This window comes from Emiliania huxleyi, assembly GCF_000372725.1.
Source record: "Emiliania huxleyi CCMP1516 unplaced genomic scaffold EMIHUscaffold_63, whole genome shotgun sequence".
Classification (NCBI taxonomy): domain Eukaryota; phylum Haptophyta; order Isochrysidales; family Noelaerhabdaceae; genus Emiliania; species Emiliania huxleyi.
The window spans coordinates 603135-620182 of record NW_005197273.1 but is presented as its reverse complement, the minus strand read 5'-3'; the positions used below and the strand labels follow the sequence as shown (position 1 = coordinate 620182).

The 17048-nt window shown below is 64.7% G+C and overlaps 3 protein-coding genes across 3 annotated transcripts in view; 2 read left to right on the top strand and 1 right to left on the bottom strand.

The window, feature by feature from the left end:
- EMIHUDRAFT_465135 (hypothetical protein) overlaps positions 1-434 on the top strand; it is a 1813-nt gene extending 1379 nt beyond the window's left edge. Inside the window, exon 3 of the mRNA XM_005763565.1 lies at positions 143-434. The gene's annotated coding sequence lies outside the window, so the exon portion shown is untranslated. The remainder of the gene's footprint in view (positions 1-142) is intronic.
- A 1983-nt stretch (positions 435-2417) lies between these two features.
- On the top strand, positions 2418-4704 carry EMIHUDRAFT_104934 (hypothetical protein; the record flags this gene model as incomplete). Its single annotated transcript, XM_005763564.1, has 4 exons — positions 2418-2753; positions 2808-3620; positions 4006-4317; positions 4603-4704. The coding sequence occupies 4 exons, from the start codon at positions 2418-2420 to the stop codon at positions 4702-4704; spliced, it is 1563 nt and encodes a 520-aa protein (XP_005763621.1).
- Positions 4705-8800: 4096 nt separating this feature from the next.
- EMIHUDRAFT_215064 (hypothetical protein) lies at positions 8801-12762 on the bottom strand (the record flags this gene model as incomplete). Its single annotated transcript, XM_005763563.1, has 8 exons — positions 8801-8851; positions 8926-9195; positions 9297-9491; positions 9657-9752; positions 9873-9974; positions 10053-10367; positions 10486-10586; positions 12567-12762. 8 exons carry the CDS (start codon positions 12760-12762, stop codon positions 8801-8803), a joined length of 1326 nt encoding a protein of 441 aa, XP_005763620.1.
- Positions 12763-17048: the final 4286 nt, after the last annotated feature.

Here is a 17048-nt window from a genome sequence, read left to right as displayed (position 1 = left end):
CCTGGCCTCGCCCTCCCCCTCTCTCCCTCTCTCTCCCTCCCTCCCTCCCTCCCTCCCTCCCTCTCTCTCTCTCTCTCTCTCTCTCTCTCTCTCTCTCTCCCCCCCCCACCCCCCACCCACCTCATCGCTTCCTCGTGGGTAGGCACCTGCGCTGCGGAGGCGCCCGGGCGCCGCACGGCCCTGCTTGCGTCACTGTGCGAGCTCGCTAGGCGAGCATGCTTCGGCGTGGGGAGGGGCGCGGGGAGTACGTACTGACGGTAAGTAGCATGAGGAGAGAGCGGTGGGTGGGGTCTGAGTTCTCGTCCGTCCCTCCCACCACCCGACGAGCCATAGTAAGGGAGCAACGTATGTAAAGCGCGCGGCGCGGACACAGCCGGAGAGATTGCGGGTCGGTTGTGTCTCTGTGTGAGAAAGTGAAAGCTGAAACTATAATGAAAAAGAAAAAACACTCGTGCGGCGGCCGATCTCCGGTGTACCTGGGCCGCGATAGGCATCTCTAGCAGCGTCGTAATACGCATGCGTCTCGACAGAGCATAACACACACTCCTCTCGCGTAGGTCTACCCTCTCGGCTCCGCTTTCCCTCTTCGTACTTCGAGCCTCCCTCCTCGTTCTGCGCCGCCGTCGTGAAGGGTTCAGCCCCACCCCTCGCTACGCAACGCGGTCACAAGATATCAACCTCGCGAGCCGTGGCCACCAAGCGTGGGAAGGACTGTCCAGCCGGGCGGGCGAAGCTGATATCAGGGGCACCTCCTCCCCATACCTCGGCGCCGGCGTCAGCTGCTGTGCTGCATTGCGAGCTTCCCCGGGCAAATCGTGAACTTTTGCCGGTAACGTCTCCCCACACCAGCCCGGATGAGTATTGAGGAGAGCCCTGAAGCGCCGATGATGCCCAGTCATTGCACAGCCTTGCGGCGCGCCAGCGTGTCTGGGCAGAGAGCGAAACTCCTCTGCCACCCCCTTTATGCACGGATTCGCACGTACCTGTGGTGGGGGTGGTGTCGCGTGGCAGAGTCCTCTACTGCCACGCCTCACGAGCGAAGATCCGACCACCGGAAGCGGAACCGGACCACGACGCGGGATGTCATAGGCAACCTCTTGACGCTCTACAAGCCCTGGCTGACCGTGCCACCCCGTGACGGCCCGAGGGATGAACGCGAGCCTGCGGGCATCGCATCCGAGACGCCCGACCTTTCTTGGACTGTGAGAGGATCATGCAAACCCACCTCTCAGATCGAGGTGATGTGCTGGGGTGTTTTGATCATTGGTTGTTGGGAAGGAGACTGCGATCCTGTTGCGTCGCACGAGAGCAGAACGGAGCATTGGGCCGGCCTCCTTGGTGGCAAAGAATGGCGCATAGGCGCGATAGAAGGCGGAGACAGAGCAGTAGAACTAGGTGGTCGACCGGAGCGGACAGTGAAAGGCCCGCCCTGACAACCCCAATGACCACATTCAGCCAACGGCGACTTCATTCTTCCAAACAAGCGATCGCGGACGGACGAGTTCCAGCTCGCGGGTTGCGTGTGAATTCTAGGCCTGCGGGTAGTCTCCCCCCATCCCCAGGGCCTACAGGGCACCTCAACCTCTCACGGACCAGCGCAAAGCGCCATAGGACGTATTTTCTTGTCAATAACAAGCTGTGAACAAGGTCTGTGAATGAAAGCACAATACAATTCCTCCTCTGTGAAAAAAGAGACGGGCGCCTGCAGCGGATTTTCTCGCACTTTGTTAAACACGCCACGCCCGATCTGGCTGTGAACGTGTGTGGTGTGAAGCGGAGCCGAAGGGGAGAGCCTGTTTGTGAACAGCCGCCCTATACCCAATCGTCACCAATAGCAATACGAAGGACAACGAGGATATGGGAGGGTGGTGCTGGGATCGGGTGCATCGCACCCTCGACCTCTGTACAGTCGCGGATCTAGACCCAGCACACAACCCGGAAGCAGAGACTCAGTGCTTGGTCGCCGCGCGCGCGCGCGCGCGCGCGCGCCGCGCGCTTCTTCCTACCGCGCGTCGCCGCGAGCGCGGCGGCTGGTGGGCATGGCACGTACGTACAGGATGATGGCCTGACCCACCCCACAGCGTCCTGCCTTGGCCCCAGCTCCCTCCATCCCCTTGAGCAGGTCCTTGGCCTTCACGTCGCCCTTGTCGAGGTGTCGCGCGGTCGGCTGGAACTGCTCCTTCTCGCGAGGGCTCGCCCCCGGAGGGCCAGGAAGAGGGCCAGCCCAGCGCGTGCGTGCCAACCTGAGTGGCATGCAGCGGCGTCGACTGCGCCTCATCTCGCCCCGCCGCCTGCAGCGCGACGGGCGGGTAGGTGAAGCGCCCGTCCGACGTGCGCGGAGACTTGATCGCCGACTGGAGCACTTGGAGCCTGCATGTGGACTTTTTATCGCAAACTCGGGGGGCGCGAAAACTGTCATGCCTCTTTGCGCGGCGTGCCTCTCCCCGATCCAGCCCCGCGAGGCGCATGTACTGATCGGCTGCGCCGACGGGCACGTGGCCCACAGGGACTGTTTGCGGGACTGGCAGCGGACTCCTTGTGCGCGTGGGCTGCGACAGCGCGCGCGTAGCGATGCGTCGAGCGGCGCCGAGCGGCAAGCATTTCCATGCCCGCAGTGCTGCCTCGTCGAGAAGGGCTTCGGCTTCCCGGCCATCGGCGGCGGCGGCGGCGACGACGACGACGGCGGCGGCGACGCAGACGAGGAGGAGGAGGAGGAGGAGGAGGAGGAGGAGGAGGAGGAGGCGACGGCGCCGGTGATTTGAAACGCACCCCCTCTCACACCTAACCGCGATCCATCTTCTCGCCAGGCGTCGGCGGCGGGAGATGAGGCGGCGTCGCCGTCGGGCGCGGGCGCGGGCGAGCCAGCGCGGCCGGTGGCCGCAGCGAGCGCGCCAGGAGGTGGCGGCGGCTCGGCGGGGGCCGATGCCTCGGCCGCCCCTCCTTCATGCTCGGCGGGCGACGGCGACCAGGGGCTATTCAGTACGGCATGGGCGGCGGCAGCCGGAGCGTGGGCGTGGCTCGCGTCAAGACAAGGGAAGCGGAGGGCGGAGGAGGAGGAGGAGCAGCCGCTGCCGCCGCTCAAGCGGCAGGCGGGCGGCGGCGGCGGGGCGGGGCCGTCGGCGCTCCCGGCGCCGCAGCTCGCGTCGCGCCCGCCGCCGCCGCCGCCGCCGCCGCCACCCGCGCCTTCCACTGCCGCTGGAGCCGAGGCAGTCCGGCAGGCGGAGAGGGAGGGCCTGGCTCTGGCTACGAGCAGCAGCAGCAACAGCGGCTACAGAGGCGTGACCTTCTACCCGAGTCAGCAAGGCAGCAAGAAGTATCGGCTGCGGGTGAGCGTTGGCGGCAAGAAGACCTTCCTCGGCCTCTTCGCCACCGCCGAGCAGGCGGCGCTCTTCCTCGCCCGCTGGGAGGCGGGCAGGGACACCAGCGATCTCACCGCGCCGCCGCCGCCGCCAGCACCTTCCTCTCCCGCTGGAGCCGAGGCAGTCCGGCAGGCGGAGAGGGAGGGCCTGACCCTGGCTACGAGCAGCAACAGCAACAGCGGCTACAGAGGCGTGACCTTCTACCCGAAGCGGTCTTCCGGCACACGGTACCAGCTGAGGGCGACGGTCGGCGGCAAGCAAGTCAGCCTCGGCCTCTTCGCCACCGCCGAGCAGGCAGCTCTCTTCCTCGCCCGCAGGGAGGCGGGCAGGGACACCAGCCATCCCACCGCACCGCCGCCACCGCCTGCATGAGCTCAGCCTCGAACGTAATGAGAGGTCGGAGCTATACCGAGAGTTCGTTGAGCAGGTGCGCACCAACACAATGCTGAGCTGCGTGAACAGGGCTCCAGGCCCCAAATGATGTGTAAGTGTTAGAGTTTGTTTGGTATTGCTGAAAATCTCTCTCTCTCTCTCTCTCTCTCTCTCTCTCTCTCTCTCTCTCTCTCTCTCTCGGGTGTGTGGACACTCACTTCGCACCCCAGCCAGCCCGCTTGGCGCCACGCCGCGAATCGAGCGGGCCGGCCAGGCGAGCCTGCTCTTCGGCCCGGGCCCGGTCGCCGAGCACACGCTCCGGCGGCTCTCCGAGCGCGCTTCGGGCTTGGTCGGCGATGGCCGCATCGGCCAGGCGGTCAAGACGCAGCGGCGCGTGCTACGAGCAATGGGCAAAATTGACCACCCCGACGAGCTGACCGCGCTGCACAATCTGGCAGACACTCTGTACCTCCAGGGCGAGCTGGTGGAGGTGGAGCGGCTGCAGCGAGAGCTTCTGCACCGTCAGAGAGAGAAGCTCGGCTGCTGCCACCCGGAGGCGCTCGAGACGATGGGCGTGCTGCTTCCGGTCACGCTGGCGGGGCAGGGGCGCTTCGCGCAGGCGCGACGCGCCCTTGTGTGGATCACGTCTCCTCAAGTCTCCCCCTTGGCTCAAACTTCGCTTCCGTTGGCCTCACAGGCGATGGACCTCTCGATCGAGGCGCGGCGGCAGATGGAAGAGCACCTCGGAGAGGAGCACGAGGCGCGCTAAACACGCCCCCTGCACGCTCTCGCTTCTAGCATCGCACCCACAGCTTCAGCTCGAGCCAGCGCACCCGCCCCGCACCATCATCATGAAGGCCCATCCCGACAGGTGAGCATCACCGCGGCTGGGCTCTCCGCGATGCTGGAAGAGCACATCGAGGGCACTTTCGAGAACCTCTTCGCCGTCGAGTCGCCCCAGTACGGCGCGTGAGGAGTGGAGTTATTGAGTTTCTTTGTTTGGCGTGTGTGTTTCTGTGGGAGATGCGCGGGCGGGACTTGGTGTGTTTTGACGCCCTGCTCGACGAGACACGGTGGATGGCGATGGGGAGACCGAGAGACGCATGACGGGGTCTATGACTGCTGGGGCTCCGCATCTCAACTAGTGCTCTGATCGATGTAACATCTTAACATGCGTGTTCACAAAAAATCGCAAGCCCAAGAGCGCCAAATCGCACGCCATCGCCAAGCCTTCACCCAAGCGCAAGCCCCACAACCGCCAAAAGCCGGAAAAAGCCAAAACGCAAAAGGTGCCCACGTGCAACGGCAACGGCCAACGCGCCGCGCGCTGGATCCCTGGGACTTTTCCCTGACAGTGGCGGGCGACACACACGGCTCACGGGCTCGGCGCGATCGGTCGGCGTTTAAACGGTGCAACCGTTGGCCCCGGCCGAAAATCTTTCTGTGGGTGCACTTGTAGCCCGTCGCCGTAGCCATTGTTTAGTCTCTCTCCCTCTCTCTCTTGTGTATCGCGCGCGGGGGGGGGGAAGGGCATTTCATTCTGTGGCGGAGTTGCGTCCGTCCTCCGACCGAACAACCATGAGCACGCGATCGACACTCTCGCGGTACAGCAGCCTGCGAGACTGGCTCGTGGTCGACACGTCTCGCGAGTCCGTCGCACGCGTGCGGCACCGGCAAGAGACCCACCAGGCTGCTGTCTTCGAGATGCGGAAGTGGCTGGACGCATTCCCCGAGGGCAGCGAGTGGGCATGGCTGACACGCGAGGAGGGTCTGGCCGACGCGGAGCTGGAGCTGCTGGCGCATGTCGTGGCGACGCTACAGGGTCGGGCTGGTGCGGAGGAGCAATACGAGCAGACGCTACGACAGTGCGAGGCGCAGACCTCAGAGCTGCCAAGTCAGCTCGGGCAGTTTGGCTTGGGACACCGCGAAGTGAGGAGGAAGCTGTGCCCCCCCGGCGTTGTGTCCCCGCCACCGCCCACCACTACTCCCTGCCGCCACCCTTAGGAGCTAGCCCGATGGGTGGCGCAGACGCAGCGAGTAAGCAGCGCGGCCAAGGCACGTGCCGTTGCCTGGGCTTTGGCCGCGGAACAAGTGCGGGCTGGCAGGGCGGCGCTCGAGGCGGAGGCGGGCAAGGCGCGGGCCGAGGAGAGGAAGCGCACGGCGGAGACGGCCTCTGCTCGCGCCGAGTTGAGTCGAGACGTGCGCCACCACGTCCGACAGCCCGCTAGTATCTGCCACATGCATGTGACCAACGACAATGATGGTTGTGGCAGCCCACGCCTACCCATCCCTCCCTGCCATCCACCGCAGGTTGAGGCGCTCGCCGCCGAGGCGTCGAGGTGGCTGGTGGACGACGATGCTCTGTGGGGCTGCGCGCACGCATTTCGTCTCACCGCCAATCGGCTCGTGGCGGCGGCGGCGAGCGAGAGGGCCGCGTCCAGCGAGCACAGGCGCCTGGTGGGTGGCGCCCGCAGCAGTGCGCGAGCCACAGCGACCGCAGTGCTCCGGAGCTGCTGCTCCGCCGACTCGCCCGTGATTGGCACCGACACCGGGGCCATAGTTGGCCATCACGACACCGCCGCGCTGCTTGGCGGCGACGGCGGCGGTGGCACAACCATGGGCGAGGTGCCTGCGAACCGTTTCCAAGTCTGGAGCGGCGAGCTGCTACGCCGGCACGAGACGCTACTCTCGGGCACCGTGTGGCGGGAGGAGTACGGCGTCCTCGCCTCTGGCGGGACGCTGCACTTGTTTGACGCTGCCGGGGTGGTGGTGGCAAAGGACCTGCCCCCTGCCTCGCCGCTGCTCTCCCTCCCTTGCGCGGCCGCGCGCATCGAACGAGAAGGGAAGCGAACTGGTAGATGCCCACAGTAGCGACAGCCCTGCCACTCCTGCGAGGCGCGTAAGGCAGGGATCTCGTGCTCGTTCCACCACACACTCACACCGTGTACTTGCATAGGACCAGCACAGAGTTTAGCCTATGCGCCCCATCATCGAGCGGCGGTACTCTCCTGACGAGGATCGGGCGCGCTGCCCGGGCCGTCGCGGGCGGAGGCGGTGCGTAGGGATGGGGTGGTCCGAGAGGGACACCTGAGGCCCACTCCTGACGAAACATGAGTAGGCGATGCGCAGGGTGAGGTGACGGTGCTCCTCCGAGGGGTCGACGAGGCGAGCGTCGCGGGTTGGCTCGCCGCGCTGCGCAAGCTGCAGGCGGCGCCGGCTGCGTGAAAGTGGCGCAAATCGCACGGAGCGTGTGCCCAATCTCGTACAAAAGGGTCCCGGAAGGTCTTTTGGTGAGAGAAAGAGATGTCTTTTGGTGTGCCCGTGTGTTGTACCAGCACGTGCAGTCCGCGCCTGTGTCGAGCCTGTCTGTAGTCTGATGTGCGGACAGAGTTTTCTTTGTTGCCTCTAAAATTCTTTCGCGTGATAAAATTCTTTTCTCCCTCTCAAAATTCTTTTCCCTCTCATCCTCTCAACACTTGTAAAGGGGGTGCCTGTGTGTTAGTGCCAGTGCGCGCCACAGTGGTCCCGTGCCTTAGTGTTGTGTAGAGAGGTTCTTTTTCTCGGCTCCTGGCCCCCCTAACCAGATTGTTTGGACGCGAACCCGGAAGCGAAGCTCCCGATCCCGCGCCGAACTCCCGATGCTACAACCCAGACCCAGACAAGAGCTGGCTCTGAGCCACCGCTGCACGCACGCTAGACTGCCACAACGTATCAGACACTCCTCATTCCGAGTACCCATCCACCCTCACCCACGCCATCTACAGTCACAGTTTACCTTTCATTCCTCCATTGGATGTCCTTGCATCCGATTAGTCGCGGTTGCCGGTGGTCTCAATTGCCGATTGCTCAACAAGCCGAAGCGTGATCCAAAATCTGCAGTACTAGTGAAACACTTGGCATTTACGGTCTCCGCGTGGGCGAGGCAAGGAGGGTGTGGCCACTGAAGGCATTCGGCACCCTGGGAAAGGCCAATCGACAGGCTCAGCATGTCTTCATGTCACACCGAATCCACCTACGTCATCTACAGTCATATTATTGTTTTCCATTAGTTGCGGTTGCGCCGTCGACCCTGGGGTGTCGTACATGGGGCTCCATACCACTTAGCGCTACGGTCCGCGTAGGTGAGTCTTGTCACGATCAAGTCCGCCATTATTTACCTTTGATGTCACCATCTTGCACAGCTTGCTCCCTCGTCTTGTTATTGCACATAACCGCGCACGTTGCATGACTTTCAGCAAGTTCTTGGCATCGCCCGCTGCGATGGGGGAACCCACACCAATTTTTGTCGTGTGCTGATTCACCTGGTTTTAAGGAAGTCTTAGATGTCTTTAAGAGTCCGTTACATTCCCCTGTGTTAAGCGCGGGGTCGAGCAACGGATCTTTTTCATCGCACCACTGGTGTGGACAATCCCACCTTGGTTTGCATGTCGGCCAGTCGGAATATGCTGGGTACGCCCAGCAGCGTTTTGAATTGCCATACCCATCCCCCTGTGCCAAATGCTGATTGCATTTCTCCCCCTGGTCGCATATAAGTTGTTTTTCACCACCGCAAGGCTGGCATTTTTTAGTGTCTTCTTCGTCGCATACCAATCTCGTCCCAGAGCCATCGCCACAGCCTCCCAATCGTGGACGATTGTCGCAACATATTTGACCTTCACCCCCGCATTTGAATTCTTCGTTGCATGAATAAGCGGCATAAGCATCGGTGTATGTATCCGTTCCAGGAATGTTGCACTTGACGTTTCCACGGCAAAATACACTATCGCCTCTCTTTGCTGGATAAATTCCATTCAAAACGCAACAAGCAGCTCCAGTTGCCGCGCCACAGTCCGTACATGTGGAGTCACCATCGCCGTCGGTGACGCAATGAGTAGGTCTGTTTACATCTTTTGGATTGCACGTTGGCGGATTGCATGTTGTCATTTCAGGTTCGATGATGATGTTGTCATCGATGGGTGCAAATGTGGTGCCGCGTTCGGTCGGGGCAAATTCGTTGGGGACGGTTCCGACCTGTGGACAGGATTGCAGAGGTGAGCCGACAGTTTGGTGGGAGGATTAGGGCGAGGCAACTACCGAGCCTTCGGGTTGGACTCCGGCGTTGTTTTGGAGAAGTCGACGACCTGCGGAGACACGTGCGAGCGAGTGTGTCAACCTACCTGCTACAGCCGCTGCCAATCATCAAAATATTGCACACCGGGACCGCGGTCGCGTCGGGCACGACCACGGAGTCGAGGAGCTCGGAGACGCCGCCAGGTTTGGAAGAGAGAGCAAAGGCCGAGCCGGCCAGGCCGAGCACCACGATCGAGATGAAGATGATGCACAGCAGCTTTGACGGGTAGAAGTTGCCAAAGCCGAAGCCGGAGCGAAAGCCGAAGCCGGAGCGGAAGCCGAAGGCAAAGGGCGTCGAGGTAGACTCGGGCGGGACAGACTCGGGCGAGACAGACTCGGGCGAGACAGACTCGCACTGCGGCGGCGGCGCGCGCGCGACGTGTGGTCAAGCAAAGGTGGGTGTACACGGTGGGTGTAAGAAAGAGAGAGGCGCGCGCGCGGCGCGCACACACACACCGAGGACTGCTTGCCCGGCGCCGCGCCCTTCACCTTGCCCTTCTCGTCCTCGTCCTCGTCCTCGTCGAGCTCCGGCTTGACGTTCGTCTCGGCGTCGTCGAGCAGATCGTACTTGTTGGAGACCTTCGTGGACTTGACCACGCCCTCGGGCTCCGTCTTGTTGCGCGAGGTCGAGACGATCCAGTCGGGCTCGCCCTACGCAAAGGAAGCGGCGTGGGGGTCTAGGAGTGGGTCGGCTGACGCACGGCGCAGAAGCAAGGCGCTCGCCGCCGGGGCGGGCTCTTCCGGAAACTCCTTGATCGACGGCAGCGTCTCACCGCCGGCCGCCGCCGGCTTGAGGGCCGTGTCGATCTTGGTGACGGGCTTGAGCGCCGGCGGGGTCGTTTTGAGGTCGGTCTCGTCAACGGAGGCCTCCGCGCCAGACTCTGCCGCAGGGATGTCCGTCTTGAAGGCACCCTCGACGGCGCCGGTGGGGGCCGTCGGTGGGCCGGTCGGGCGCGTAAACTTGGACCAGAAAACGGCGGGCGCGCCCGGCGCGTGGGCGGCGGACATGGCCTCGGCCTTGTCCGAGTCGACCGCGACCGCGTCGGGCGCCTTTTCCGCGGCCGGGTCCTTCTTGACGACACCCTCCGTGCCAGACTTTGCCACGGAGATGTTGACGTTCTTGACGCCGCACGCCTGTGGGCGAGGGAAAGTACGCGCAGGCTTTCGGAGACGGGAGAGGGATGATCATAATCCTGGCGTGCGCACGCGCACCTTGGCTCCGGGGAGCGAAGGCGACGCGGAGATGACGAGCGTGATGCGGCCGTCGTCAGCCGGCACGATTCCGACCTTCGCGGAGGACGTCATCGGCGAAAGCTCGCCCGCGATGTTGCCGCCGCCCGCGTCAATGCCGTCCTTGAGCGGGCCGGGCTCGCCCTCGGACGGGACGTTGCCAGTGCCGGTGCTGGCGGTGCCAGTGCCGCCGGTGCCGGTGTCGATGCCATCCTTGAGCGAGACGGGCTCGGAGGGGATGCCGACGGCGTTGCCTCCGCCGGAGTCGATGACGGTCGTGTTGTCCGCCAGAGACGCCTGTCAGCCACAGAACGCGAGAGGCTAGTCTTGCAGGGAAGGCGCAGCGTTGCGTGCGTTGCAGCGGTGCGCGTGCATTCGATACCCCCTCCCTCAGGCACTGCAAATTAACGCACACCTGTTTGTCAGCAAGCGGCGGCGGAGGAGAGAGCTTGAGCACGAGCTTGTCACCGGCGGCCGGCACGAGCTCGAGTTTGAGCATGTTGATCGAATGAATTCCTGCAGAGAGTCAAGAAGCGGTTGAGGGTGCAGGCCAGCGCTCTCAATCTCAGGTCAATCTCGGCTCGTAGCAGGAGAGGCAAGCGCCTACGGGACCACGACTGTGTGAAAGAGGGTATAAAATTGGTATTGGTATCTCTGGGGGGTGTATGGGGTATATGGGGGTATATGGGGGTATAGTGGGGTATATGGAGGTATATGCAATATGGGATTGTGAGTAGTCTTGATCTCATGTCAAAGAGGGCCAGCAACTATCCAGAAAGAGAGGTGCGGAAGAGTCCCACTACGGGCCGCGCATCACTCCAGCGAGCGCGCGGTCAATCTCGGATTCTGATCTCGGGTCAATCTCGGGTCAATCTCGGCGAACGGAAAGGTTGGCGCCTACGCGATCAGGACCGTGTGAAAGAGGGTGCAAGACTGCTATGAAGATGTCTGGGGGGTATATGGGGTATATGGGGGTATATGGGGGTATATGGGGGTATGAGAAAATCTCGGGCAATCTCGGGCAAATCTCACACATCTCCAATCCCCCACCCTCCACCCCCAGCCCCACCCCCACCCCCATCCCACACCAAGCCTCGCCTAAGAGCTCGGGTACTCGAGTAAGGGAAAAGAAAATCGAGGATTCGCATCAGGTATCGCATCTCTCTGCGCAGAGGACTAACGCGAGCTCTATGACTGGGTTTGGACGAGAGTGTCGAGCAGGAGAACGCCGACGCGCCTATGGGCAGCACGCCGCGGCGTGAGCGTCGAGACGAGGCCGCCGGCACGCTCTCTCGCGTCCTCGGCGCTCGGACTGGAGCCGGGCAGCGATTTGCAAGCGAGCGGGTCGCTCGCTCTCTCGCCGGAAAAGAGTGGGGGCAATCAGGCGGGTTCGCTCGGTGTAAGGGTGGGAACGAGCGGCAGCGGCCGCGTCTCGCGGCTCCTCGATGGCAGCAGCCTCACCTGCGAACGGGAGGTGGCAGGCTCTGTGAGGCCGAGAGGGGGCGTAGCCGCTCGGGCGCCAAAGCGAAGCGCATCGCATGGTGGGAGCGGAGAGGGAGCGGCGGGTTGCGTGAGCAAGAGGCGTCGCGCCGCTCGGGTGTGCAGCTCCCCGCGGCCATATGTGCGTCGATACGGCGGGGCCAGCGCGAGCGGAACGGGAAAGGCGAGGGTTGGACCTTGGGTGTGGTTGTCAGTGAAGGGGGAATAGAGCTCTATGGGGATTTATCTCGGCGTAGGGAAATGCTTATGCATCCTTTCGCCAGGGGAATATGGGGAACATCTCATGTTCACACTGTCGTCTGTGGCTGCAAACTGTGGCCGCGAAACCGAACAAAACCCTCACCGGGCGCCTCTCACCCAGCCACAGATTTTGGTATTGCTATAAAATCTCTCTCTCAGATTTTCGGCACGACGTACAGCGACACCTACGTCTCGAGCCCGCCATCCACCCACCCACCCACCCAGCCCCGCCCCCGGCCCCATGCCCTCGAGAAAAAGAAATCAGAGCTTGTGCACAAAAATGGTGCTGCTCAAGAGCATGCGCATGCTGAATGGGACGAGAGGGCGAGCCGGAGAGAGGAGAGCCGCGCCTACGGGCAGCACGTCGCGGCGTGAGCGTCGAGACGAGGCCGCCGGCACGCTCTCTCGCGTCCTCGGCGCTCGGACTGGAGCCGGGCGGCGATTGGCGAGCAGCGAGAGCGGGTCGCTCTCTTGCCAGAAGAGAGGGAGGGCGGTCGCGCGGGGCAAGGGCGGGGAATGGGCAGCAGCGGATGCGTCTCGCGGCCTCCTCGATGGCAGCGGCTGCACCTGCGAGCGGGAGTAGGCAGGCGGTGCGCCGAGGGGGTACAGGCGCTCGCGCGACGAGCGACGGCGCATCGCGTGGTGGGGGTGGTGAGGGGGCGGCGGGTTCCGTGAGCAATAGGCGTCGCGGGGGTCTAGGCGTGCGCTCGCGGCGGCATAGTCGGGCGCAATGCGGCGCGGCAAGCGCGAGCGGACGAGGAAAGTGCCATGGCTTGCCTTTTCCGCTGTCTCCTCGGTCCTCGGCGAGTTCGATGCCGCGGCCGCCCTTTTTCAATGTACTAGCAGGTTGGCTCGCTAGTCGCTCGCCGGGCCCGCGCAGCACGCGCGGGCCTTTTTTGTGGTTGATAAAGGTGGCACCTTCGACATTGCACTTGGAGCACTTGGAATGCATTGCGTTTCTTTTCTTTAGGGCATGGCCTTTGCTGCTGCGCCTGCTGCGCCATCACCGCCACTGCCGAGGCTATGCTGCGCGTTGACACTCGCGCTGCCGATTGCTGCCAATCGCGCGGCGTGAGAACAGCATCGCGGCCTCGCGAGCCGGCTTGGGTGCATATTGCACCGTGGCAGCGGGCTGCGTGCCAGCACCGCCGCGAGGCGTTTGAGCACCGCGTGACGACGCGCGCAGGGCCCTCCCACCCTAGGGCAACCTTATCGGCCATCGGCGGCCCGGGATGAAGCATGATCGTGTCGCTGTCACGCCGACGACAAGCCTCGCACACACACCCTAATCGGGCAGCGATCAACTTTCGGTGGATCTCGTCGGAGGACCCACGCTTTCACAGTCAGAGTCACGCAGCGCTCTTTTGATTTCGCCTTTTCCTTTTCAGCAACCCAAACACACTACGACGGGCCGCCCAACACACTACGACGGGAAACCGTTGCATCCAGCAGCAGCGAGCGAGTGGCACACGCACACAGACCCCACGCACACTATGCGCGCCAAGCGCACCACCACCGACACACAGAAACGGATACCCCGCCGCACGGCTGAGTCGACGGGCAGTAGGCAGTGCGCCTCGACACCAGGCTGCGAGTGGCGCCGGCTCACATTCGCCACGGCCCCCGCGCGCCCGCTCCACACACAACTTGCTGTCCGCTGGACCCGGCGCGCTGGCACACCGCATGCGACACCGGCACACTGGCACACCGGCATCGTTCCTGCCGCACGCGCTGATCCGGCGAGCGCGCGAGCGCGGCACGGCGCGTCTGGACAACGGGCGCAAGCCGTAGCGCGCCGGCTCTGCCGGATGCACACCAATCACTTTGCAGCTGCAGCGCCGCGCCTCGAGAGGTGTTCAGTCCCGAACTGCGCGCCGAATACGGTGACGACGCGGGTCTGATGACCACCGGCCAGCACCCGTCCGGGCCGTGACTGCCTCCTCCCATCAGCAGCGCCGCGCGCCGCTCGTGCCGCGCGAGAAGGTGTTCAGTCAACGGCGGGCGCCTCGCCAGCACTGCCTGGCGCACCCGTCAAAATGTGCGCACACCTCGCCATCTCCGCCGCCTCCGAGGCCACCGGCGCCATGAGTGGTGTCTGCGCCGTCGCCGTGGGGGCCTTGGCCGGCTTGATTGGCCTCAAAGTCAGCTTTGCCGCCCCGCCGCGAGCGCCGAAAAAGCGTCAACCGCGCAACGGCGTGACGGAGAGAGAGCGACCGCGCTGCTTCTGCGAGCCGCTAGGAGCCGAGCCGATGTCTATCCGAAGCCGTCTGCCGCGCGCGTCGGTCGCGAAGGGCCCGCCGGGGATCAGTTTCCACTCCTCTGAGGCTGCCGATCACCTAAACTGCACCCGTGTGTCGACGGGGCACTGGTGTGGAACCGGGCTCAAAAAAGCGCGTTTGACCGTGCGGGTTTCTTTAGCTAGGTTGTTGCCGCCACACGCCCGGCGGCCGCGGGTCCCAGAAGTGGTTGCGCGGGCCTCTTCCTTGCGGCCGCGGGACGGCGTCGTGCGGAAACGTTCAGGGACCTCATAGCTGATCCCAGCCGGAAGCTCCGACGAGTTGCCACCTCCAGTGCGGCTCGGACCTGCGCACCTGCGCATCTTCGCTATGCCGGAGACCCCAAAAAAGGGGCAAGGCTGCGGAGACGGACTGGGTGCCCCCCCCCCCCCCCGCCCCGCGAGCGTCCCCCCCCCCGCCCGCCCTACGCGCCCGAATCGCCCAAGCACATCGGCCCGCACCCCACAGGGCGACGACTGTCTCACGCCGATAAGCGAGGCTCCAACACCGGCCAAGAAGGTGGGCAAGGACCCGGTCTTCGGCGACAGCGTCGAGAAGACGAGGTGTTCTCCCCCGGCTCCCGGCCGCACACCCCACCCACCGCCCTGACCCCGCACCGTTCCATCAGCACACGGTCGAGTGCACCGTGGATCCGAGCAACGGCGTCGTCTTCAAACACCAGCTACTGGTGCCCTTTTAGAGGGGCCCCCGGAGGGACGCTCAACCGCTCCACGCCACGCCGCTTGCGGCGGTCCTATTCCCAGCTCGCGGGGGCCAGTTCTTATTTATATATTTCTGGAGGCAGGCTAATATAAATTCTTTTTTCTCGATTGTAGATGTCTGACCCGCCGCGCCGCCTCACCACCGCCGCCACCGCCGCCCCCTCGTCAGACACGCCGCCGCCCGCACGCCTCCTCGACCTCCCCACGGAGCTCCTCGAGCGCGCCCTCTCTCACTGCGACCCCGCCGACATCGCTCGCGTCGCGGCCGTCTCGCTCCTCTTTCACGCCTCGCTTGCGCTGGAGGGCATCCGCTTGTGGGCGCAAGAGCGCGGCTTCGAGCTGCCGGCGCAGCCAGAGGGCGAGGGCTGCGCCGTGCGGTGGCTGTGCTATTCGGCGCTGCTGTGCGAGGCCAGCCCGCCGGCGAGGGCGGCCGCAGGATATTGGCACAGCCTCTTCATCGACGGCGAGGGGCGGCTCTCGTCGTGCGGCGCTGCGGAGCACATCGCAGGCCTCCTTGGGCACGGCGAGGAAGTGACGTGGCTCAACACGCCGACCCGCCTTGCGTCGACGCTGGGCGGCGAGCACGCCGTGAGTGTGACGGTGGGAGACAACCACAGCCTCGCCCTCGCCGCCGACGGTGCCGTCTGGAGCTGGGGCGATGGAGGCTTAGGCAGGTTGGGCCACGGCGACGAGGAGCAGCAGCTTCAGCCAAAGAAGGTCGAGGCCTTGGCTGGCCAGCGCGTCGTCGCCGTGTCGGCTGCGGAGTACCACAGCCTCGCCCTCACCGCCGACGCCGCTGTCTGGAGCTGGGGCTTTGGATACCATGGCAAGCTGGGCCACGGCGACCAGCAGAACCAGCTGCTGCCGAAGAAGATCGAGGCCTTCGCAGGGCGGCGCGTCGCCGCTGTGTCGGCTGGACTCGCGCACAGCCTCGCCATCGCTGCCGACGGCGCCGTCTGGAGCTGGGGCGGTAATGCCGGTGGCAAGCTGGGCCACGGCGACACGCAGAGCCAGCTGCTGCCGAAGAAGATCGAGGCCTTGACTGGCCAGCGCGTCGTCGCTGTGTCGGCTGGAGGCTACCACAGCCTTGCCCTCACCGCCGATGGCGCTGTCTGGAGCTGGGGCGAAGGAGGCAATGGCACGTTGGGCCACGGCGACCAGCAGCGCCAGCTGCTGCCCAAGAAGGTCGAGGCGATGGCTGGCCAGCGTGTCGTCGCTGTGTCGGCTGGAACCATTCACAGCATCGCCATCACCGCCGACGGAGCTGTCTGGAGCTGGGGCTTTGGAAGCCAAGGCCGGTTGGGCCACGGCGACCAGCAGAACCAGCTGCTGCCGAAGAAGATCGAGGCCTTTGCTGGCCAGCGCGTCATCGCTATCTCGGCGGGAGATGCGCACAGCCTCGTCATCACCGCCGACGGCGCTGTCTTTGCCTGGGGCCAGGGCGAGGACGGCTGCCTAGGCCACGGCGAGGACCTGTCGAACCAGCTGCTGCCCAAGAAGATCGAGGCTAAGGCGCCGGGCCAGTGAGAGAGGAATCGTGAGATCGCGAGCTGCAAGTCTTTCTCTGTGCTAATGTGTGTTGTGTAGAGAGGCCTTTCGACATTTTTGCCCGGCCGCGGCGCAGCGCTAATCGGGCGTCCTTTGCTCCTCCGCGAGCTCGAAGGGGCCCAAAAAAGTGGGAAGAGATGCGTCAAAGATGCAGTCGAGCCTCGTTCGAATGGCGGCAGCGCCGGCGCGCAGCGCCACGCCGCCAGGCGTCCGCCGGAGGCTCCCCGGCCGACACATCCCGGCAAGCTTGCCGCGCGCAGCGCCCCGCGCCGCAGGCCCGCCGGAGGCTCCCCGGCCGACACACCCCGGCTGCTCTCGCGGGCGCGGGAGCGCCGGCGCGCCCGCGCCACGCCACTAGGCGTCCGCCGGGGGATCTCGCTGCGGCCACACCCCGGCAAGCTTGCCGCGCGCAGCGCCCCGCGCCGCAGGCCCGCCGGAGGCTCCCCGGCCGACACACCCCGGCCGTATTCGCTCGTCCACTCCTCACCCTTCTCGCGCCGCTCTTGCGCACCTCTTGCGCCCCCCTCTTCCCCGCCGGCCCCGAGAGACTTGGCACGCACCCCCCGCCCCCGCCCCGCCCCCGCCCCGCCCCCGCCCCGCCCGGCCCCCTCCCCCCTCTCACGCCCGGCAAATCCCTTGTGCTGCAGATCGTGGCAGTTGATGTCGCGGCGTCCTCTGCCCCCCCCCCCCCT